The sequence below is a fragment of the Xenopus tropicalis genome, chromosome 9, assembly GCF_000004195.4.
Source record: "Xenopus tropicalis strain Nigerian chromosome 9, UCB_Xtro_10.0, whole genome shotgun sequence".
Taxonomy (NCBI): domain Eukaryota; kingdom Metazoa; phylum Chordata; class Amphibia; order Anura; family Pipidae; genus Xenopus; species Xenopus tropicalis.
In genome coordinates this window covers 66,468,001-66,491,746 of record NC_030685.2, presented here as the reverse complement: position 1 = coordinate 66,491,746, position 23,746 = coordinate 66,468,001, and the positions used below count along the sequence as shown (strand labels likewise).

The following is a 23,746-nucleotide window of genomic DNA, read 5'->3' as shown; positions in this document are numbered from 1 at the left end:
TTGCCATTTGAATGTGGCTCACGGGTATAAAAGTTTGGGGGTCCCTGGCTTATATACTACATAGGATTATCTAGTAGGCTAAAGGTAAGTAAAGTAAAATAGATGAGCACTGTATGGGTAAGCTGTGACCTCTCAGGCAATGGTTATATCTCTCTTTTTCTCTCTTGGAGGATTCTGTATTTAAGGGTTATATATCTATCTCATCCCTACACATGTATAAATGAGCCTGAAGCTACAAAAGTCTTGTTTATGAATGCAGCAACACGTACAATCACGATAAACTGGGTGCAATAAGGTGCATGTAGTGACACTATTCATTGCAGGTAGATCCATCAAATCTTCCATCACACTCCCTGCACTTCACGCCTGTGCATCTGTCCTGTCTCTTCTGATAAACATGTGCAAGTGCGCCTGTTGATGCTGGGGAACCAACTTGGATGTGGCACCATTTCCCGCTTCACACAGCTGTCAGTAAATGTCAACATGACACTAATACTGTTTTTAGTGCAATTTCCACTCTGAGGCTGCTAGCCACAAATGCCCTTATCCACAATGAAATGCACAACTGTATTTGTTTTGACACTTCAGGCGAATTTCTGCAAGCGCTATGCTGTACACGTCTGCAATGATACTGGAATTCTGGGGGGGGGCGATGCATTAGGGCTCTGGTACACGGGGAGATTAGTCACGTGCAACAAATCTCCCTTGTTGCGGGCGACTAATCTCCCCGATATGCCGTTCCACTGGCGAAAATGTAAATCGCCGTTGGGATGGCAAACGTGGCAGATTTGCGGAAATAGCTGAAGTTGCCTCGAGAGGCAACTTTGGCGATCATGCCGCTGCGTATGCCATCCCACCGGCGATTTACATTTTTGCTGGTGGAATGTCATATCGGGGAGATTAGTCGCCCGCAACAAGGGAGATTTGTCACAGGTGACTAATCTCACCGTGTACCAGAGGGTGAAGACACACAGAGCAGCTACTTTTTCATGGTTGCTAAACTCCAGAAAATACCCTGCCATAGACAATACTGAGAATTGCCTCTTCTAAAACACACAGAGAGACAGTTATCAATAAATGATCAGTATAGTCTGTTTTAGTAGCCTCAACAAGTAGCTGCTACTAGTAGCTCCGTGTGTCTTCACCCTTATGAGTAAAAAATATGCAAATGTTTTGAAACTATCTATTTGTTCTTAAAAGATCCAAAAGCATGAACAAATAAAATGGCAAAAGGAACGCGAAAACCATGAATTTTTCATTTTCATAAGAATTTTTGTACACTTACAAAAAAACCCCCTCCAAAACCACATATAAAATAAAGATTGTTACAATTCTCCTAGTACAACTCCCATTGACTTCTATGTGACCTTGACTGCTTTTAGATGGCGGAGGTTTGTCTTTTCTTCATGTTTTTTTCCACTTAATAAGTTAAGAACTTTTGTGTATTTAGTATAGTCCATGATTTATAGCGCTAAAAAACATGATTCATGAAAACGAAAATAATACAAACATTAGTAAATGGGCCCCACAGTGTTCGCAACAAAGCTGAAAACCAGGTCTGCATTGCTGCAAAGGCTACAGGGTCTAATCCACTCATAGGGGCAACTTGATATATATGAAATGTAGTGTGAAAACAAAAGGAATCAAATTTCCCTAATTCTCACATAACAAGCATAATTATGTTTGGTTGAAAAACCCCAATATACTGTTCTTCGACTTCAGCTTATTCTTCCGCTTCTTCTTATTCTTAGCGCCCCCCATTTTCTAAACGTTACTCCTCCTACAGTTTTAGGGGTACAACACCCAAACTCTCCACACTTCTTCGCCCTATAACGGAGCAGGTTGCTTGTGCTTTTCTAAGCTACAGCTTTGAAGCGACACTTGAATAACATAACCATGGGGTCACCCCGAATGAAACAGCGACATTTGTTGGATGACTCAAAGTGGGAGGGACCAACAACAGCCAATCAAATTTCACCCATTGACTTTAATGGGGAAATTGAAACTGCTGCCAATCTTACAGCTTTGAGGCTACACTCCCCAAACTTGAATCACACAGTCATGGGGTCAGCCTGAATGAAAATATAATGATTGTTGGATGCACAAAAGTAGGCGGAGCTGTGCTCACCCTTTATTATATATTATTATTTTACATAGTAATGAGTTTAATCAGTGTTTTGTGGATTTGGTGCGGCAGACTGGAGCAAATATGGGCTCGTGCAAATTAGTGATTTCCATGATTGACAGCTTTAGATAAGAACATGAAGAAGCACAGCAGTGCGCAGTATTTAGTATCTTTTAAACTAACAATTTACTTTACCTAGTAGGTTACATCTGAAATATAAAATATGTAAAAAACCTTCTATTCTCTCTCCAGAGCCGAAAAAACACACAGCATATACAACAGATTACTTTCCATAGAAGATAAAGATCCCACCTTGGTAACACTGATCATCTTTTTTATTATCCTGTATGGCATTACTGCAGCACTGATCTCACCACAACAAAATAAAGTCTTTTGTAGTTGTTTAAAAGCTTCTCATAGTTCTTTATGTTTTTCGTTCAGGTCTATATCCAGTACATGAAGTTTGCTAGGACGGCTGAGGGCCTCAAGTCTGGGAGAATGATTTTCAAGAAAGCCAGGGAAGATCCCAGGACCCGACATCACGTTTACATCACTGCAGCCTTAATGGAGTATTACTGTAGCAAGGTGAGAGTAAATATACATTATTTAACATTCGCTTGGATCAGGGACTCTGGGCTGGGTCTAGGCTCCCCTCCTAATAAAATTGTACCAGTCACTGGCAAAAAGTGCTGCATTTTATCAATATGTAAGTACCTCACATCTTGTACAGGCAATTGGCTGTGTTTTGTTTACGGCAACAGGAATGTGTGCAAAGCCTTTGACATCTCCTAATACAAGATTTTATAACTGATTGTATCATGAAAACAGAATCTCTACAATCAAAGACCTTTTTTCCAAAGTTTTACTTTACTTTACTTTAATCCAGGATACATCGGAGGCCTTCAAGATTTTTATGATCCTTTTCCCAGTGCAGCATAAAAGCTTTACACAGTGGAGTCCTAAGCAGGCCTGTACCCTCAACTGTATCATGGGAAACATCATATATTTATATGGTAGAATTCCTATAAAACTCTATTCAGTTCATACACTGCCCCTGTGCAAGTTTTGCTTCTCTTGCAACAGTATTGCCATTCCCCTGCTCAGATTAAATGGCTCAGGCTTCATCCCCGTGCTAGTGGTGCAAGTGTACAAGGACAGCACAGGGGAAGAGGAAAGTGAAGAGGGATGGGAAGAACAGCAAAAGCGAAGCTGCATAATGCTGCTGTTATATGCTGAATGTGGACTTTATACAATGTCTGACAAACTGGAAACCTCACTTTGTCTCTGTTTGGGAATACTGAATTTCCTTGTTTTTTCCCCCCTTTATTTCTGCAGTGAGATTCGGGAACGCTTTCTGGCCTTTGAAAGTAACAGGAGATTTAGCTAGTATACTGAAAGTAGAAAAAAGTAGATACACAGCATTCAAGGAGGAGTATGAAGGGAAGGAGACGGCACTTCTTGTGGATAGATACAACTTTATGGCCTTGTACCCCTGCTCCACAAGTGAACTGAAAGCTTTGGGACACAAGGTATGTTGTATGCATGTTTGTACCTGCAAATATCTATCCCGCCTTTACTCTGTTATGGGAATTATGTTAGATTCATATATTAACATGGTGCTTATTCTTATATTTGGTCTCTAGTATATGTGCCAGCAGCTGCTGTCCTTTACCACTCCCATGCCTTTATACCTAGCAGAGACACATTTATTTCTTTCACTCCCTTCACGTTTGCTTCTCTTTTTCAAGATTTTCAGGCAACAGCAAACTGCTGCTTGATTAAATAATAAAGGAACAGATATGGCTGATTGCTATTGGTGGTTTACAGTATTGTCAATTAGCACAAGAAAATGTGTCTATGCCTCACTCCTAACTTATTGACGGTAATGTCTCATTCTTATTTCTAGGATGTATCGAGAGCCAAACTGGCAGCACTAATCCCAGACCCTGTGGTGGCTCCATCCATAGCCCCTTCGCTGAAGGATGATGTTGACCGAAAACCAGAGTATCCCAAACCTGAAACGTCCCAGATGATCCCTTTCCAGCCACGACATTTAGCTCGTAAGCCTTTTTAAAGCAAACTGATTGCTTCAACTAGGAAAATCTTTTGAGCACTTATATTTGCTGATTCTATCTAGTTGCATCTTTGTCTACTAATCCATTCCTGGGGGTGCCATGCCTCCATGCGCACCATGTTATCTGCTGCACATTGGCCCGCTGCCATTGGTCACTTTAGTAATTGCACTCCCTTTCCTTGTTATAGGGCTGGACCCTACTAGCAAGAATAATGGGGCCGCAGTGAAAATAAATTGACCTGCAGAAGGAAGCATGGTCACACCTCCTGATCCACCCCAATCGCCCATTATACAACAATATGCCCAGTTGATGTCCAAGAAACCAGTCAAGCCTCATTTTATAAAAGGGGTTTTTACTGTAATATTTAGGTAAATATTTGCATTTTTAGGCCAATCATTCTGAGCACTTGTGGGTGGAATTATGGATAAAAAGTGCTGAGTTTCAGTCTTTCATCTCATAACCCCAAAATTACACACCCGCCACCTTACCAGTGAGATTGTGCTATACCATAGCATCGTACAACTATTTAGTAGCGCATTGTTACAAAGGAGAGACCATATAACGTCCATAGTGATTCTAAAGGGTGCTGAGCTTGGTTTGCCTGCAGACCTGATTGGTTTACCAGCCAATGCTGAAAACAGGCCCAATTGCCTTTCCTACCAATGACACTTTAGCATTTGAAAACACAGGAGAACCTTTCAGTAGCACCAAGGCGCATGTGCTGGGGCAAAGTTATAGTCAATGGTGGGTGCCTAACAAATTGCCCCCCACCCACTAACATCTGGGCTTTAGATGTTATTGGCTACAGGATCAATAACAAGGAAAGCCCTTCAGTGCCATTTGTTGAGCCGCTTTTTCTTCTGCCAAGGTCTTGTGTGCACAGAAGTAACAAGTGCGACGCAGCTGTTCCCTGGCCCAGAGAGCTGCTCCCTTCACTCCTGTATAGATAAAAAAAAATCAGAACTGAAATTAAATTCCTATTTTTTCCTATTCTAAATTGTCTTAAAATCCCATTGTCACTATTATACTAAAATGCAATATTAAGGTGATGTAGCCCTCAAAATATGTTCATTATCCCTAGCGCCACTATAATAATCCCAACAGCTTCTCAGTTTAGTGTTTATGAGGCTGCAGTCATACTAGATACAATGGATCCCCTCTTGGCCGGCCGCTTCTGCTGAGCCTGAAGGTGTTGCTGAATCTCAGCCCTGATGATCGTCTTAGGCGGCAGTCCAGTGATGAAGGGGGGCTGCAGGAGTATCTCAGCGCTCCATCGCTCCGCAGGGTCCTTCTTCAGACACAACTCCAAGAAGGACACGAATTGTTGTGACCTGGAAAAAAAAAGGAAAAAGAGCTTGTAGCTGGTGAAAATAGACCCCATTTCATTCAGTTCAGCTCTGAATTGTGGGAACATCTAGCTGGGAAGGACTCACCAGGTGTTGGCTTGAAGCTTCGGTGGTTGGCTCTGGATTATGATGTCCTCCACCGGGTATTGATTGTAGAATGCTGAAAGACAAAAACACATATATCAGACCCATCCATGTCCATATACTGTACTATTTATTTCATCTGAGTGGGTATGTTTTTGCTGAAAATAGTGAATAAATTCCAGTTCTTCCCATTCTGCTACAGAATATCTGCTACTCAAAGTATAGAATAAATATCCACAAGTACAAGATCTCCCAATAAACCCACAATATTGGGTGAATTTAGGCTAATCGGGTGAATTTAGGCTAATTTGATTGTTTAGCCCAGGGGCCAAACGGTCAAATTAGAACACCGGAATAGGCGCAGTCAGTTCGGGGACTGCATCAACGAGGCAATGCGGTCCCCGATCCGACTGCATTTTTTAACCTGCCCGATTGATATCTGCCCAATTTCAGGCCAGATGTTGGACGGTCAGGCCCGTCGTTTGTGCCCCTACAGGGACCGACAAGCTGCCGAATCAGTCTGGGACTGATATCGGCAGCTACAATTGGCCCTTGTATGGCCACCTTCAGTCACCTGTCAGAGAACAGGACCAAAGACGATTTATACCAAAAGTGATTATTTTTCTGATTTTCTTTATTTATAGCTCAGTATTGTTTAAACTGCACCCATCTACATAATTTTTAAAAAATATCCTTAATTTCTTGTGCCATGGCATTTATTTGAAGGCCATGTGTTTAAAATCTTCTTTGAAATAAGTCTGAATCTTTGATCTTCCTCCGAGCGTTCTTGAAATCTCACATGTACGGATACTGGATGAGTTTTGTAAGCTCATTGGATGCCATGATGTATGAATGGGATGGAACCATTGGTTTGAACTGAGTCTGATGGATGGTTGGGGAAGGTAAGAGGCGGGGATTGATGCCAACTGTAACTTGGTGATCAACGCCACTAGGGTGAGACAGACTGTAGGTTGGGTGCTGTAGAATAGGCCTTGAGGTACATGGAGAGGCAAGAAGATGGGCTACGGGTGCAGCACTGCTCAGTGATGCGGATAGTGTGTACAAGAGAATGGCAGGCTGTCCCCCAATGTGGGTGCTTCCTGCCAGGTGGGTGGGGCATGTGGGCATGGAAGGGTGACAGCGACTGTGGGTGGCACATAAGCCTTTATCCTTGTGTTGTTTCCATTCCATTCCTGATGACCAAATACAAAATGCTGCACCTGTGAAACAACAGGGGAAACACCCATATTTATTAGATAGAAAAAGGTTCTACTCACATACAGAGGTGAATGCTACAAGGAAAGAAACTACATAATATTTGCACTGCACATGGTCACTTTGCCCCAAGCAGATTACCCCAGGGCAATAGTGAATGAGACCAAATACCATGTATGGTTCTGTGGGCAAAATTAAGACTTTCTCCATTTTGCATCTTGCCCACGGGACTTCAGCTTGGCCAACACTGATCTAGAAAATTTATGCCACCATTTCTGCTTAGTGATATTATGGGGTTGTTATAGGTATATTACTGGGACAATGAGTTTATTAGATGGCTTCCTGGATTTATATGTATTCCTGTGCAGATATGGCAACCCTTCGCTTCTACTCAGCAACACACTCATAAGAACACAAGGCCTAATTTACTCATTTACTGATGGAAGTTTCTGTTCATGTTCCAGGTTTCCCCACTGTTAGGGCAATAAAAGTCTAGAACCTGGCTAACAAAAGAGATGGTGGTATGCAATTTGTGATGCATTGGGGAGGCTCAGAGTGGCTTAGATGCCTTTAAAGCATCTGAAAAGTTAAAAATTAACACATTCTTTAACTTTGCAACTCATATGTATCCAGTTTGCCAGCAACAGTGATTTCTCCAAACGGTTGCATATTAATTGGATAGATTGCAGTTTTCTGCAGAAATAAGAGAGTGTAAAAAATGTTTAGATAATAAATGATTAAAGTTATTTTGTTTAAAAAATATGTATTGTGAGCAGCCCACTTTGCCTCTTGCTGTTAAGCCTGGGGCACCAAGGACCCCCTTGTGTCAAACAGGATGGTGGGTCGCAAGGCCTAAGTATGAGCAGGATACACGGTTATACTTTCCCATATAAAATATCAGGGAGGGTAAGATTAACACTTTTATTATGTTGGGTTGAAAAACACACAGACTGTTCCTCTACTTCAGCTGATTCATCCGCTTGTTATTCTTAGCGCCCCCCATTTTCTAAATGCTATTCCTACAGTTTTAGGGGTACAACACCCAAATTTTCCACACTTCTTTGCCCTATAGCGGAGCAGGTTGCTTGTGCTTTTCTAAGGGATCCCGCTTAGAGCAGCGCATTATAGTGCATAGTGTAAGAGGGATTGTCTGAGTCACTTGAATGAATCCTTAAATGTTTAATTCTCAATACATAAAAGATAAATCTGTGAAGCTTTACACAAAGCACCAATCTCTGAGTTTATTAGTGTTAGTTTTCAGAAATGTGACTGTTATCCTACACACCTCTGGCTTTAATGAAATCCAAGGAGGGAATTTCCTTCCAAAAAAACCTTTATGCAGAACTGTGCCCCATCTGACCTCTAAATAGAAAGGCCTATTCAATTACATAAAACTGTTAATTTGATTATATTTCCATATAAAGCATATTTAACATTTTTGCACGTCGTTTATTCTCTTTATATATAAAGGGGAGAAGAGATTGCTCGCGTTCTTATATTGAAGACAGACTTCTCCGGAGACGACTGACCTTGCGCCGGCTCCTATAGCGATAAACATTCGCTGCAGTAATGGCTGGTTTTATTTAGTGTGTTAAAGATTTTCATTGAAATATTATTTACACTCTAAACATCAGGGCTCGCTAGGTACTTGGAACAATCCGAAACATATGTACCGGGGCGTGTGTGTGTGTGTTTCTACGCCGCTATGTTTTGTTCTGTGTTAAAACTTATGTTTGATGGAAACCAAGTACAGGTTTTTAAAGGAGCAATAACACACAAAAAAATTCATTTGAACTGACATGCCAGTTATTTCTACCTTGCACGCCTAAAAAGCCTTCTTTCCTGGTTTAACTACAGTGCATTCGCTATCAGCGAATGGGTTCAGGGGAGCCTTTAGTCATTTATATTCATCATCTGATCCCAAATGCCCTAAAAAAATAAACTACAGGCATTTTTTAAAATTGAATTATAATGTTTTCTAGACATTATGCAGAATTATGGAGGCCATGTTAATAGTGTGTGTAAACATGCATAAAATATTTTTATTTCCTTGTGTGCCCTTTAAGATACAGCCAAGCACAAGGTTGGCTCTGAGGTAGAGCAGAGCCCCCAACACCAGAGTGGTCCCAGAAGTTAAAAACATTGGCAAAAGGTAAGACATATATTGTGTACCAAATACTAGATGTTATGAATATAGCTTGCTTTTGTATTTACTCTCTGGGCACGCAGGAGCTTACATTAAATTCACTTTATTTCACTCTTTATTTCAGAATGGTCCTAGACTCATACCAACTGTTTGGCATCAGCGATAAGGCTTTCCAGCTGTTGTTATACTACATTTCCCACCACCCACCTACCTACAAGTGGAGGGTGTAGCTCTCTTCCAGCTGATTAAAATAGAGATAACTCATTGATGATGAGAGGTATAATAAAATCTTGCCATACCCATAAAGAGGAGTGCCGGTATGGGGAGATAAACTCTCATTGGTAACTTAAGGTACCTACTGTGAGAGACTGTCTGGGGAGAGGCTCTCTCATTGGTAACTCAAGGGTTATACACAAAGTGCTTGTCTGTAGGGAGGGACTCTCTCATTAGTACCTTAAGGAACCTACTGTGGGCTTCATTTATAAACACTGGACAAATTTGCACCTGGGCAGTAACACATAGCAACCAATCAGTCATTAGGTTTTCACAGCCAGCTATGGGTTGAACATTGAATGAAATTATCTGGTTACATGGTTGGCTCTGAGGTGCAAATTTGCCTAGCGCTTATAAATGTCCTCCCAGAGAATGGTGCCTTAATGAACCTACTGTAAGTGCCAGTCTCATGATAGATGCTTTGAGTGGTCTCTTAAGGGACCTACTATTAGGGGCCCGTTCATTAAAGCATGATGACCACAATTAGAAAAAAAAATTTCTAAAGTTTAGAACTTTTCATACTGTTAATGATAATATCATTAAAAAAGTACCAATTTTTCGTGATACGTTCCTTATTCCACGAAAAAGTCGTACTTTTCATACTTACAAAAATTCCGGAATTCATTCAAGCTTCGGTATCTTTTGGCCAGGTTGGAGCTGCAGAGTGCCATTGAGCCCTATGGGAGACTTTCCTTGGGCCGGGTTGGAGCTGCAGAGTGCCATTGAGCCCTATGGGAGACTTTCCTTGGGCCGGGTTGGAGCTGCAGAGTGCCATTGAGCCCTATGGGAGACTTTCCTTGGGCCAGGTTGGAGCTGCAGAGTGCCATTGAGTCCTATGGGAGACTTTCCTTGGGCCGGGTTGGAGCTGCAGAGTGCCATTGAGCCCTATGGGAGACTTTCCTTGGGCCGGGTTGGAGCTGCAGAGTGCCATTGAGCCCTATGGGAGACTTTCCTTGGGCCGGGTTGGAGCTGCAGAGTGCCATTGAGCCCTATGGGAGGCTTTCCTTGGGCCGGGTTGGAGCTGCAGAGTGCCATTGAGTCCTATGGAAAGCTTCCAAAATCATGCATTAAAGTTTTAAAATCAGAAAGGTTTTTGCATTGTTTACGATCGTTCAGTTACGTAAATTTCGTAACTTTCAGATCGCAACCACGATATTTTCGTATGACCACAATGCAAATTTTCACGCAATTTACACACATCAGAAATTATCATGGCTACTACAAATTTTTCCCAATTGTGCTTTGAACAATCCGAAATTCGTGCTTTAATGAACATGCCGGCCTGGGAAGGACAGTGAGTGGTATCTTAATGAACCTACTGTAAGTACCTGTTTGTAGCAGGACACTTTTAGTAGTAAGTTAATGGAACTACTATAAGAAAAATTAATTAAACTCAATTTTGCACTATTAAAAATTCACTAGCATGGTACATATTAATGATGGACAAATGACTTAGATCGCTAGTAAATGATGCTCAAAATATAATTTCTACATTTTTACCAAGCAAATTCTCTGAGGGGCCCCATCAGATGTTAATCTTGGCCCTAAACCCATTCCTGAGTGTTTCCTTGCGTTTATATGTGGCTATTCCTTTGTTTTTGACCTTCAAATCCCTGTGAACAAATAAGGGCAGGAAAGAGGTTAATATCCTTGGAAAATGAGGCATAGATCTCCTCTGTTTCCCAATTGCTATTTGCTTATTGAAGGAGCAGCGTCAGAAACTTGCTTCAATCAAGGCCAGCGGATACTAAGAAGATTTCTCTTTAAAGTAGTTAACTACCTTCTAGCTTATAACTGGCTCCTTGTTATCCTTGTGATTGCATTCCGTATGCTCTCTGTAATTTCAATTTTCCTTCATAAGTTTTTACCTGTGATCAGCGGTGAGCGAAGATACACAGCACTCATTTCAGCTACCAAAAAAAGACATGTCATTAAGTAGCTTAAAATATTCTATTGTGGATTTGGAGTCTTTTTTTTTTTCTCCCCTTAAGGTATAGGTTTGAGTTTATTACATCTCTCTCTCCTGATAGACGAGTTTAGAACACATATTAATGAGCATTTGAACAGTTGACATTCATAGAATAACCTTTAAATAAGTGCATTCGCTGGTAAAGGCAGCACATTATTGCTTAGAAATCGCTCCGGTTTGGGAGTTTTACATCTGACATCTGTCTGTGTTACTGGAGAAAATGTAAATATAAAAAATACCCATTTTTCTGCACACTAAGGGCATCATATAACATGGAACTGTATGTACACGCGTGTGTATGTCTGTGTGTCAATATGAGTATGTTCATTCCTATATATGTATGCCTTTGAATGACTTTCATTTTTTTTTTGCATATATGTGCAGTATGTATATATATATATCTGTCATTTTGCTTATATATATATATATATATATATAAAAATAAAACAGCCAGCACCAAGGGTCTTTGTATTTCAAAAAATCTCTTGTGTATTATAATTGCATGTACAACCGACGTTTCGGTCCCTTTTGGGACCTTTTTCAAAAGGGACCGAAACGTCGGTTGTACATGCAATTATAATACACAAGAGATTTTTTGAAATACAAAGACCCTTGGTGCTGGCTGTTTTATTTTGATATTTATATGATATCCCGTGCACAGGGGCAGCTGCAGAGCAGCAGATTTTGGAGTGTGGTGCTGTGTGGACTGTTTTATATATATATATATATATATATATATATATATATATAAGCAAACAATAGACAGCACCCACTTATATTGCAAAAAGTTACATCACTATTCCCCCCAAAAAGGCTCTTTCTCAAGCCATTTGGTTCCAACATTACAAAAAACATTAATGGGTTAAAGGAAAAAGAAAGCCAAAGTCACTTGGGGGTGCCAAAATGTTAGGCACCCCCAAGTGACTTTGACCACCTACCTTTTACCCCGGGCTGGTGCCCCTGTGAGGAGGGAACAGCACCAGCCCGGGGTAGCTGCCGGCGCTTCCTTCCTTCTGTTTCGCTGCGCGCGCATGCGCAGTAGAGTGAAAAGCCGAACTTAAACATTAAAGTCGGCTTTTCACTCTACTGCGCATGCGCCCACCGCTGGCATTCCGGAAAAGGAAGCCAGAACACGGAAACGATCCGCTCCAGGTGCCCCGGGCTGGTGCTGTTTTCTCCCAACAGGGGCACCAGCCCGGGGTACGAGGTAAGCGGTTAAAGTCACTTGGGGGTGCCTAACATTTTGGCACCCCCAAGTGACTTTACCTTTCGTTTCCCTTTAATGGATTATCCCTTATTTCCAATGCCGAATTAAGGGTTCCTTCCAGGTATACTGAATAAAGTAAATACATATAAACATAAACATAAAAGCATCATCCAGTGCATAAAATCTTAAATCTTACTTAAATCTTACTACATTACAGAAACAGATACAGATTATAATCAACCTTGTATCCGGCATTAGAAATAAGGGATATATACAGTATGTGTGTGTGTATTTATATGTATAGCATAGAGGCTTAATTATTAATTTTTGAATTGGGGAGGCCCATTTATCAACATTCTTATTTTCGTGTTTTGGTGGTTTTTGAAACCACATCTTCTCTAAAACTACGAATGCCAGGTGATTTATTAAAACAGCTTTTTAAAAAAAAGCACAAATGAAAAAAAACACGAAAACTCATATTTTTTAAGTTTTGACGCACAAATCTAAATGTCAAAATCCCCCCAAGACTTCTAATACCACATAGCAAAGAAAGATCTTCCAGTTTGTAAAAAGGACACCTGCCACTGACTACAAGACCTCAACAGCTTTTAGATGGCATCATTTTACTTTCAGATTTGTTGCAGTTTGACGCATAATAAATGGCAAAAAATAGATTTTTCCGATTAAAAAATCGTATTTTTGTCCAAAAAAAAAAAATGTACATAAATGGGCCTCTTAGAGTCTTTTATCAAATTAAATATTCTCAAAACATTCAACCATGATTCAAATTTGAGAGTTTGAATTGAGGGTAATATTTGGATTAAAATATTGCTAAATCACCCAATTAGACACAAGAAGAGTACAGGTATCTGGGACCCCACAACCCCACTAGCTCCCCTTTCCAAGGCAGTGAGACTTCCCCAGACATGGGAATTCTGTTTGTTACATAGCGGATAGAAATAGTAGCTCAAGCATGTACAAAGAATACAAACACTGTGAGGAAATGCGGCAGTGAAATCCCCTCTCTGATTGCCTCTGGCCTGTATGTGTTTATCAGATTTTCCCAGGCATTTATTTCTGAGCCTTTTACATTTTACCATTACTATTTTTAAATGCTTTTATGATCATTTTGTTCCATGTTCAAGTCAGACTTTTTCTTAAATGCATTCAAAGCTGTAATTTTTGTTCTGGAACAAAATGACACTTGTGGGACATGCTCTCTTGTATGTTTCATGGCGTTTGTAAAAATTGTTGGCGACAAAATGTTATATAAAATGAAAGCCGTGGTAATTACAGTGGTGTGAAAAACTATTTGCCCCCTTCCTGATTTCTTATTCTTTTGCATGTTTGTCACACTTAAATGTTTCTGCTCATCAAAAACCGTTAACTATTAGTCAAAGATAACATAATTGAACACAAAATGCAGTTTTTAAATGAAGGTTTATGTTATTAAGGGAGAAAAAAAACTCCAAATCTACATGGCCCTGTGTGAAAAAGTGATTGCCCCCCTTGTTAAAAAATAACTTAACTGTGGTTTATCAATTTCAATTTTCAATTTCAATATCAATTTGTGTAGTCACCCCCAGGCCTGATTACTGCCACACCTGTTTCAATCAAGAAATCACTTAAATAGGAGCTACCTGACACAGAGAAGTAGACCAAAAGCACCTCAAAAGCTAGACATCATGCCAAGATCCAAAGAAATTCAGGAACAAATGAGAACAAAAGTAATTAAGATCTATCAGTCTGGTAAAGGTTATAAAGCCATTTCTAAAGCTTTGGGACTCCAGCGAACCACAGTGAGAGCCATTATCCACAAATGGCAAAAACATGGAACAGTGGTGAACCTTCCCAGGAGTGGCTGGCCGACCAAAATTACCCCAAGAGCGCAGAGACAGCTCATCCGAGAGGCCACAAAAGACCCCAGGACAACATCTAAAGAACTGCAGGCCTCACTTGCCTCAATTAAGGTCAGTGTTCACGACTCCACCATAAGAAAGAGACTGGGCAAAAACGGCCTGCATGGCAGATTTCCAAGGCGCAAACCACTTTTAAGCAAAAAGAACATTATGGCTTGTCTCAATTTTGCTAAAAAACATCTCAATGATTGCCAAGACTTTTGGGAAAATATCTTGTGGACCGACGAGACAAAAGTTGAACTTTTTGGAAGGTGCGTGTCCCATTACATCTGGCGTAAAAGTAACACAGCATTTCAGAAAAAGAACATCATACCAACAGTAAAATATGGTGGTGGTAGTGTGATGGTCTGGGGTTGTTTTGCTGCTTCAGGACCTGGAAGGCTTGCTGTGATAGATGGAACTATGAATTCTACTGTCTACCAAAAAATCCTGAAGGAGAATGTCCGGCCATCTGTTCGTCAACTCAAGCTGAAGCGATCTTGGGTGCTGCAGCAGGACAATGACCCAAAACACACCAGCAAATCCACCTCTGAATGGCTGAAGAAAAACAAAATGAAGACTTTGGAGTGGCCTAGTCAAAGTCCTGACCTGAATCCTATTGAGATGTTGTGGCATGACCTTAAAAAGGCGTTTCATGCTAGAAAACCCTCAAATAAAGCTGAATTACAACAATTCTGCAAAGATGAGTGGGCCAAAATTCCTCCAGAGCGCTGTAAAAGTCTCGTTGCAAGTTATCGCAAACGCTTGATTGCAGTTATTGCTGCTAAGGGTGGCCCAACCAGTTATTAGGTTCAGGGGGCAATTACTTTTTCACACAGGGCCATGTAGGTTTGGATTTTTTTTCTCCCTAAATAATAAAAACCCTCATTTAAAAACTGCATTTTGTGTTTACTTGTGTTATCTTTGACTAATAGTTAAATGTGTTTGATGAGCAGAAACATTTAAGTGTGACAAACATGCAAAAGAATAAGAAATCAGGAAGGGGGCAAATAGTTTTTCACACCACTGTATATGGACAAGCTGGAACACACTGGGGCAGATTTATCAAGATGTGAGTTTAGAGCTTAATACCAATGGTGAGAGTTCACCATTTCATAAATACACTTCCAAAAATCCCATAGGAATAAATAAAACATGAGTAAGTACCGTGCTTCTGGCAGGGACCATTAGGACACCCCACCCCTCGTTTGAAACAAAGACAGGGGCATAGCAGATGGAGAGCTACAATAAAGTGGCCATTTTTAAAAATAATGATAATTTTTAGACCAGAGTGAAACCAGCACCATATATAATATTCATTATTGCCTACAAAATTTGGGGAAATTTACACTTATCCAATATGTCTCCCAAGTCAACCCCAACCCACCCTAAACCGTGACCACATTTTGGTAATATTACTCTTTTTGGGATCTCAGAGACATTACTGTCCCACCTAAATAGGGACTGCTGTAATACAGGTATGGGACCTGTTATCCAGAATGCTCGGGACCTGGGGTTTTCCGGATAAGGAGTCTTTCCGTAATTTGGATCTCCTACCGTAAGTCTACTAAAAAAATTATTTAAACAATAATTAAACCCAATAGGATTGTTTTGCCTCCAATAAGGATTAATTATATCTTAGCTGGGATCAAGTACAAGGTACTGTTTTATTATTACAGAGAAAAAGGAAATCATTTTTAAAAATATAAATTATTTAATTAAAATGGAGTCTATGGGAGATGACCTTTCCATAATTTGGAACTTTCTGGATAATGGGTTTCCGGATAAGGGGTCCGATACCTGTACTTTAGTTAAATTAGGACAATAGGAGGTCTTAATTGGGTATTTCATCCCTTTATAAATAAAACTCCCTGTGTCTCTGTTGGTATCTTCCAATTCCACTGGTATGCATACAGGTAGATCTATTGGCTGCTGAAAAAAATGCCCTGTGTGTGTGCGACTCACACATTGCTGATTCTGGAGTATAATTAAACGAGGAATTCGCGATATAGAATGGCCAGTCCTTAGCAACTTTTCAATTGTTCTTCAGTTTTTATTTCTTATCGTTTCTGGATTATTTGCTTTCCTCTTCTGACTCTTTCCAGCTTTCAAAAGGGGGTTACAGTTACTATTTATTTCTTGGCTTTCTATTCAGATCCACTCCTATTCATATTACAATTTCTCATTTAAACCACTGCCTGGTTGCTAGAGTAATTTGGATGTTAGCAACCATATAGCTGCTAAAATTCCAAATTGGAGAGTTGATGAATATAAAGCTAAATAATTAAAAAGCTACAAATAATAAAAAAACACTGACCAATTGCAATTTTTTCAGAATATCACTCTCCCCAACATACTAAAGTTAATTTGTAGGTGAACAACCACTTTAATAATACAGGAAATAAATTAGCATTACACATTAGCATTAAAATGGATCCTCAATGACTTTCAGAATGATCATTCAGTATTATAGGATCTCAAATTTTCAACAATTCAGTTTATCAAATTTCTGCACTGCAAAAGCTGCCCCTGTCAAGTGGAAGTGAGGTGGCTGTAACGTGGAAGCTTTTACAAGCAACAAAAGTTAAGCAATGGCAGGATAGCCCACCAAACTTACAAGAAGGGTTGCTGAGTGTTAAAGCACAAAGCCACACACCAGCCTAACATCACAATGTTCAATGCCAAGTGTTGGTTGGAATGGTTCAGTGGTGATTGCCCTTAGACTGTGAATTAGAAAAAAATGTGTAATCTGGAGCAACCAACTGGCAGTTTGATGGATGTGGGTGTGGTCAATGCTAAAAGAAACAGTATGTGCGTAATGTCAATTGTAAACTACGGCTTCCTAACCAACACAGAAACCCCTAATATACCTATCCCTGTAATCTGTTCCTTCAAAAAAGTATAAATAAATACTATTTGTATATGCTGAGTTCTTCTTTTTCTGCATCATTTAAAATCCTGGTGGGGAGGAGGGACTAAAACACTGATGTTACAAATTGTAACAACTTCTCCACAGCTTACAGACAGCATGCAGGAACTACATAACCCATAATGCATTGCACTGTGATATTACTTTCCTTCTTGACATCACATGTGCAGGGAATTGTGGAATTTGGAGGATGCAGGCTGAAGGCAGGCTGAGGACTACTGTAACTACTGTTACATTTTATTTGAGTCTCAAAGTAGTCAGCCAGATCAGCAGGGGAACAGGGGGCCAGGCTCAGGGAACTGTTCCAAACCATATTATTACATTAAAAATCATGAAAAGGCTGCAGATTTTTCAATTGATGTATTTTGCAAAGTTTCTTGAAATGATGTTTGGGTGGAGTTTCCCTTTAATGGAGCAAGAATGAGACTCTAACGAAGGATGAAGGAGAAATAATGGTTTGGGACTATTTTTCACAGGGCCAGAATTAGGGGTAGGTAATAGCTGCAGTGGGTTGGGGGCATAATCAGAGGGGGAGGAGGAAGAGAACCCACGAGGGTTTGGTAAGATGGGAATGGAAGAACTTGACCTCAACCCAACTGTGCAATGAGTTGTGACACCGACTTCATTAATGCTCTTGTGGCCAAATGGAAGCAAATGGCACCAGCAATGTTGCAGCATCTAGTGGGAAACCTTCCCAGAAGAGCACAGACTGTTACAGCAGCAAAGGAAGGAATATTAATATCATGAGTTTTGGAATGAAATGTTGGACAGGCGGCTGTGTACGTATTTTTGGCCATTACACATGTGGAACCTCTTCAACCTCTGCTTCTATTCACTTGGCACATTTTATTAGATGGTTTAAATATTTAAAAGGGATATTTATTCTTGCAAAAATATGACTAGCCAGCAACACCCCAGAGAAGATATTTTGTATTTATATTTAACCCCTTATAACACGAAGCACAGCATAGATAAAAGTGAAACACAGAAACTTCGAATCTGCAGTGCTGCCATGCTGGTAGTTTTGTGTTCACACCCCACATTCTGTGATCCCTTGTGCATAAAGGGTGTCTGTTTGTTCAGCCCCTGCAAATTAAATATTTATTGGCAGCAACAGTTTCTTTTTATCTGAGAAGGTGTTTCATCCTATGCATGTGTAAACAGCCATGAATGGCATTTTACCCTTTATCACTGATGTTGTGGCACATTTTACAACATAAGGGCTAACTTGCACAGGCCCAGATTTGTGGCAAGGCCACAAAGGCCCGGGCCTAGGGCGGCACAAACATAGGGGCAGCATGCCGCCCTGCTGCAGGCAAATTTTCAAATTTTCCTTCCATAGGGAGCAATGGGGACCTCTCCCCACTACTCTTTATGGGAGTTTTAACATTGGCGCTGGTGCTTGCACATGCGTGTTCGCACGCACAGGGGGGTTGTTCGCGCATGCGCGTTTGTGTGGGGGATTTTGGGATAGGGGTGCCGAATGGGGACGGCCTCCGGTGCCCCCAGTAGAAATCCGGCGCTGAACTTGCTGAGTGCATTTGCCCATAACTATTGGCAACTACACTTTGCGATTTAGCAATGATCTTTGTAAATCAGCCCCAATATCTGTTATGCACTATGCAATATGGGCTCTAAAACCTAAAGCTCAAAAAACTAATTACATATAGTGGGCCAAATATATCCCATATAGCATACTGAAGGGCCGGATTAAAGGAGAAGTAAAGGCAAAGTCACTTGGGGGGTGCCAATGTTAGGCACCCCCAAGTGACTTAAATCTCCTACCTTTTACCTCGGGCTGGTGCCCCTGTTCGGAGAGAACAGCACCAGCCCGGGGTACCTGCAGCGCTTCCTTCTTCCTGATCCGAACGCTGGCATTTGCCAGAAAAGGAAGGAGGAAGCGCTCACTTCAGGTACCCCGGGCTGGTGCTGTTTTGGCATTTTGGCGCCCCCAAGTGACTTTGCTTTCGTTCTGCTTTAAGTTAAAATCATACCCCCCAACTGTCCCGCTTTTCGCGGGACAGTCCCGGTTTTTACAGCGCATCCCGCTGTCCCGGATTGTTCAATGAATGTCCCGCATTATGGAAATGCAGAACATTCATTAAACTATCCAGGCCAGCGGGATGTGCTGGCTACAGCTCCGGCTCCGTCTCTTCTTGGGCTCCTGCTCCTTATTCGGCTCTTCGTACAGCGGCTACAGGTCCTTTTATGTGACGTCACACGTACGCAACCTTATAAAAGGTCCTGTCGCCGCCGTACGAGGAGCCGAATAAGGAGCAGGAGCCCAAGAAGTCTATGGAGGCCGCTATGTATGGGGGCATTTTCTATTGGAGGTACTCACTATGGGGGCAATTGGGGGGGGCTCTGTGTATGGGGGGGTACTGTGTATGGGGGGACACTGTCTATGGGGGGACACTGTGTATGGGGGGCACTGTGTAAGGAGGGCTACTGTGTATGGGGGGCTCTGTGTATGGGGGGGCTCTGTGTAAGGAGGGCTACTGTGTATGGGGGGGCACTGTGTAAGGAGGGCTACTGTGTATGGGGGGGCACTGTGTAAGGAGGGCTACTGTGTATGGGGGGGCACTGTGTTAGGAGGGCTACTGTGTATGGGGGGGCACTGTGTAAGGAGGGCTACTGTGTATGGGGGGGCACTGTGTAAGGAGGGCTACTGTGTATGGGGGGGGCACTGTGTAAGGAGGGCTACTGTGTATGGGGGGGGCACTGTGTAAGGAGGGCTACTGTGTATGGGGGGGGGCACTGTGTAAGGAGGGCTACTGTGTATGGGGGGGCACTGTGTAAGGAGGGCTACTGTGTATGGGGGGGCACTGTGTATGGGGGGTACTGTGTATGGGGGGACACTGTGTAAGGAGGGCTACTGTGTATGGGGGGGCACTGTGTAAGGAGGGCTACTGTGTATGGGGGGGCACTGTGTAAGGAGGGCTACTGTGTATGGGGGGGCACTGTGTAAGGAGGGCTACTGTGTATGGGGGGGGCACTGTGTAAGGAGGGCTACTGTGTATGGGGGGGGCACTGTGTAAGGAGGGCTACTGTGTATGGGGGGGGGCACTGTGTAAGGAGGGCTACTGTGTATGGGGGGGCACTGTGTAAGGAGGGCTACTGTGTATGGGGGGGGCACTGTGTAAGGAGGGCTACTGTGTATGGGGGGGGCACTGTGTAAGGAGGGCTACTGTGTATGGGGGGGGCACTGTGTAAGGAGGGCTACTGTGTATGGGGGGGGCACTGTGTATGGGGGGTACTGTGTATGGGGGGACACTGTGTAAGGAGGGCTACTGTGTATGGGGGGGCACTGTATGGGGGGGCACTGTGTAAGGAGGGCTACTGTGTATGGGGGGCACTGTGTAAGGAGGGCTACTGTGTATGGGGGGCACTGTGTAAGGAGGGCTACTGTGTATGGGGGCACTTTCTATGGGGGCATTGTGTATGGAGGGTACTTTCTATGGGGGCACTGTGTATGGGGGCTACTGTCTGTGGGGCAATTGAGGGCATGGTCTATGGGGTCAATTGGGGGCACTGTCTATGGGGGGGTACTGTTTATGGGGGCAAATGGGGCACTGTGTATGGGGGGGCACTGTCTATCGGGGTGCTGTCTATTGGGCCATCGTGGGCACTATTTTAACTATTTTAAAAATGGGGTGTGCCAATTGGGGTGTGGCCACAAAGTGGGCGTGGCCAAAAAATTTGCGCGCAGCAAGTCTTTTTGTCCCTCTTTTCATTTTTCAAATGTTGGGAGGTATGTTAAAATGATGGTGTCACATAGTGAAGACTAGGGAGTTTATGAGCAGACTGGGGGCCATAAAAATCCTTAGGATGGCCACATCTGGCTCTTGGGCCTCCAGTTGGACAGCCCTGATTTATATAATCTACAGCAGAGGTTCTAAAGCAAAAGCAATATTTACCTGTGCCAGTTAACAATACATTATATTTAAAAGAATACAAAACCCTTTGATATTTTGTTTTTTCTGGGCTTATAGTGCCAAATTGTGGGTCATATTTATTGTTTGTGTTCTGCTAAATATACCGGTGATGTGTGCAATGGGTCTTCATATTCTGGACTTTTTTTTTTGCAGCCACTAACAAACATCTCCTTAATTATTATATTTGGGGACATTCGTGGCACTATGAGATCTATAGACATTGATATATTTATCAATGAGTGAAGAAGAAGAGATCGTCACAGTCCGCTAGAGTGAAATTCCACCACCTTCCATTCATTTCTATGAGAAAATATTTATTATTTAGTGAAAGTGAAAGTTCACCTTTTGATAAATGTGCTTAGAAAAATACCATAGAAATGAATAGAGTGGAGGAATTTAACTTTAGCGCACTGTGGTGAGCATCACTCTTTGATGTGAGAAGAGTGAGAGGGTTTATGTTCCTTCTGTTTGCTGGTAATGAGACCTGGATATTTCTCCATAGACTGAATATTCCTCCATAGACTGATTCAGGGAGGCTTAAGCTTCCCTTCCCAAACAAGACCAATGCTATATATTCATATATAATTATGAGTCCCCCTAGTGTTCTTCTGGTATCTTCCCCAAACAGAAATATTTCCCTTCTCCCTGTGTTCCCTCCATAATCAGAACACACAATTCTGATGGGGGGGCATAAGAGATGTACAATGTGTAATAAATGTAACTTACCCATATTGAACATGATATAATTCACCTTTAATATCCAGCATAGCGATCAGACAGTGTTTCCAGAAACAATCAGCACCTTTAACTGGGAACAACACGCTGGTCTGTCCTCAAATTGCTGTGTGAGTGGCAATCACATGTAACGGCAAACAGTGGTGTGAATCAATTCAAATCAATTTTAATATAGCAAATCACATTGATTCATCCCTAATTCAAGTTTTACTGAAATCATTTACTCTTCTCTCATTATCCCCTGAGTCTGTGCTTCTCCGGAGCTGATTTAACAGCAATAGAATTCCACGGTGCTGCGTGGCCCTTTATTCTGAGCTGCCACAATGACATTTATATGTGGCTTGTCCTGGGCAGGAAGAATTATTCATGCGGTGACTCCTTCCATTTTTATTTTCCAAAAAACATAATAATTGTGTGGGGGAAATGCAATGTTTTGCAGATTTATTAGAATTCGTGTTTGTGTAATTTTTGTGTTTTTACCATGACAAAACTCACTTTTCCAAAAAAAGCACAAATGTCTACTAGAATAAACACAGATACGAAAAAATGCAAAATCTCAAATTTTTCGTGTTTGTAAGAATTTTTGTGCTCTTACAAACAAAAAAACCCACAAAAACTCCAAAATCATGAAATAAATTAAGATTGTTACAATTTGGAGAGACAACTTGCATTCACTTCTACTTGACCTTAACAACTTTCAGATGGTGTATTTTTACTTTCGAGTTTGTCGCAGTTTTGACACAAAAGAAATATGAATGTTAGTAAATGCCCCCCCATAGCGTTACCATATAGGGTTTACATTCAAGCTATGGTAGTATATTAATACTACAGATACAAACTTCAAACCAATTTCTAACTTTGAAATCAGACTATTAATAAAAGATTAAAATGTAATTAAGACAAAAGAATCAAAATAAAACATTTTTGTTTTAATGCGAAAAGCAAATTCCCCAGGTTTGTGAAAAAAAGTAGTGCGGTACCATGCCGCCATCTTACTTACCTTCTTAGGTGTCCCTAGCGCAGGCCAACAGTGTCATAAAAAGCACAATGTTTGCCCAGGAGCAGTAACTCATAGCAACCAATAAGATGTTTGTTGTTAAACAGTTGAATGCCACATGTAGATTGGTTGCTATGGGTTACTGCACAGCCCCATTAGACTTGTGTGTGTGTGGAAAAGGTAAGCCCAAAACAGCCCCTCCCCCCCGAAAGGCCTAGATTGTGGCAATTGCCAGTCTGGGTCCAGAGCATTAGTGTAATTTTTACCTAAAAGGTGACAAAAATTAGCAATTAAATTCACTAGGGGGTGCATAGCATATTGTCACCCCCAGAAAATCAGGGATTCCTTGATTTTAAAATTATTTCTAAAAAAGGAATTGCTGTTAAAAAATAGTATATTTTTTGTCCCATGCTATGCTTTGCACTACTGGCTCTGACTATATGTTCCCATCATAGGGATTTAGCAGTTTCCCTTTTTTTCATAGTTCCTTGCACACTACTGCTATACTTATTCTTCATAGTACTGTTAATCACTATATATACAAGGTGCTGTGCAGTTTTGTACCACAGGCCCAACTAGGGTTCCCACCTCACCCCTTTCATACCAGCCTCATTTTGAGACCATATCCTATCCTACATGGCTACTTAGCTATTAATTTAGATGCATGCTGCATGGCTGCATATAAATCAGTAGTCTGCAGCATGCAGGATGTGGACTCAATATGTGCCTAGTATTAAAGGGATGAGGTGGCAACCCCAAGCTCAATGCCCCCCCATCACACCCATAGGCCCCACAACTATACACACCTGTGT

General features: G+C 41.5%; 1 protein-coding gene across 2 annotated transcripts; it reads right to left on the bottom strand.

Annotated features, from left to right (window-relative positions):
• Positions 1 to 4,746: 4,746 nt before the first annotated feature.
• Positions 4,747 to 22,998, bottom strand: LOC101732302 (serine/threonine-protein kinase 3-like). Of its 2 annotated transcripts, XM_012971470.3 has the most exons (5): positions 22,938 to 22,998; positions 21,929 to 22,043; positions 5,634 to 5,706; positions 5,341 to 5,531; positions 4,747 to 5,138 (listed from the first exon to the last, which is right to left on the bottom strand). In XM_012971470.3, exons 2-5 carry the CDS (start codon positions 21,939 to 21,941, stop codon positions 5,011 to 5,013), a joined length of 405 nt encoding a protein of 134 aa, XP_012826924.1. In that variant the 5' UTR covers positions 21,942 to 22,043; positions 22,938 to 22,998; the 3' UTR covers positions 4,747 to 5,010. The 2 variants fall into 2 exon arrangements, with proteins under 2 accessions (XP_012826924.1, XP_017953139.1); XM_018097650.2 differs by lacking the exons at positions 21,929 to 22,043; positions 22,938 to 22,998 and having other exon boundaries at positions 5,634 to 6,028.
• Between the last annotated feature and the right edge of the window lie 748 nt (positions 22,999 to 23,746).

Bases quoted from the DNA above. Each gene is read 5' to 3' on its own strand.
- LOC101732302 (XM_018097650.2), bottom strand. From the start codon at position 5,725: ATGTGTTTTTGTCTTTCAGCATTCTACAATCAATACCCGGTGGAGGAC. The intron at 5,532-5,633 runs GTGAGTCCTTCC...TTTTTTTTCCAG, and splicing joins AAGCTTCAAGCCAACACCTG to GTCACAACAATTCGTGTCCT. The intron at 5,139-5,340 runs GTATGACTGCAG...TTATCTATACAG, and splicing joins GAGGGGATCCATTGTATCTA to GAGTGAAGGGAGCAGCTCTC.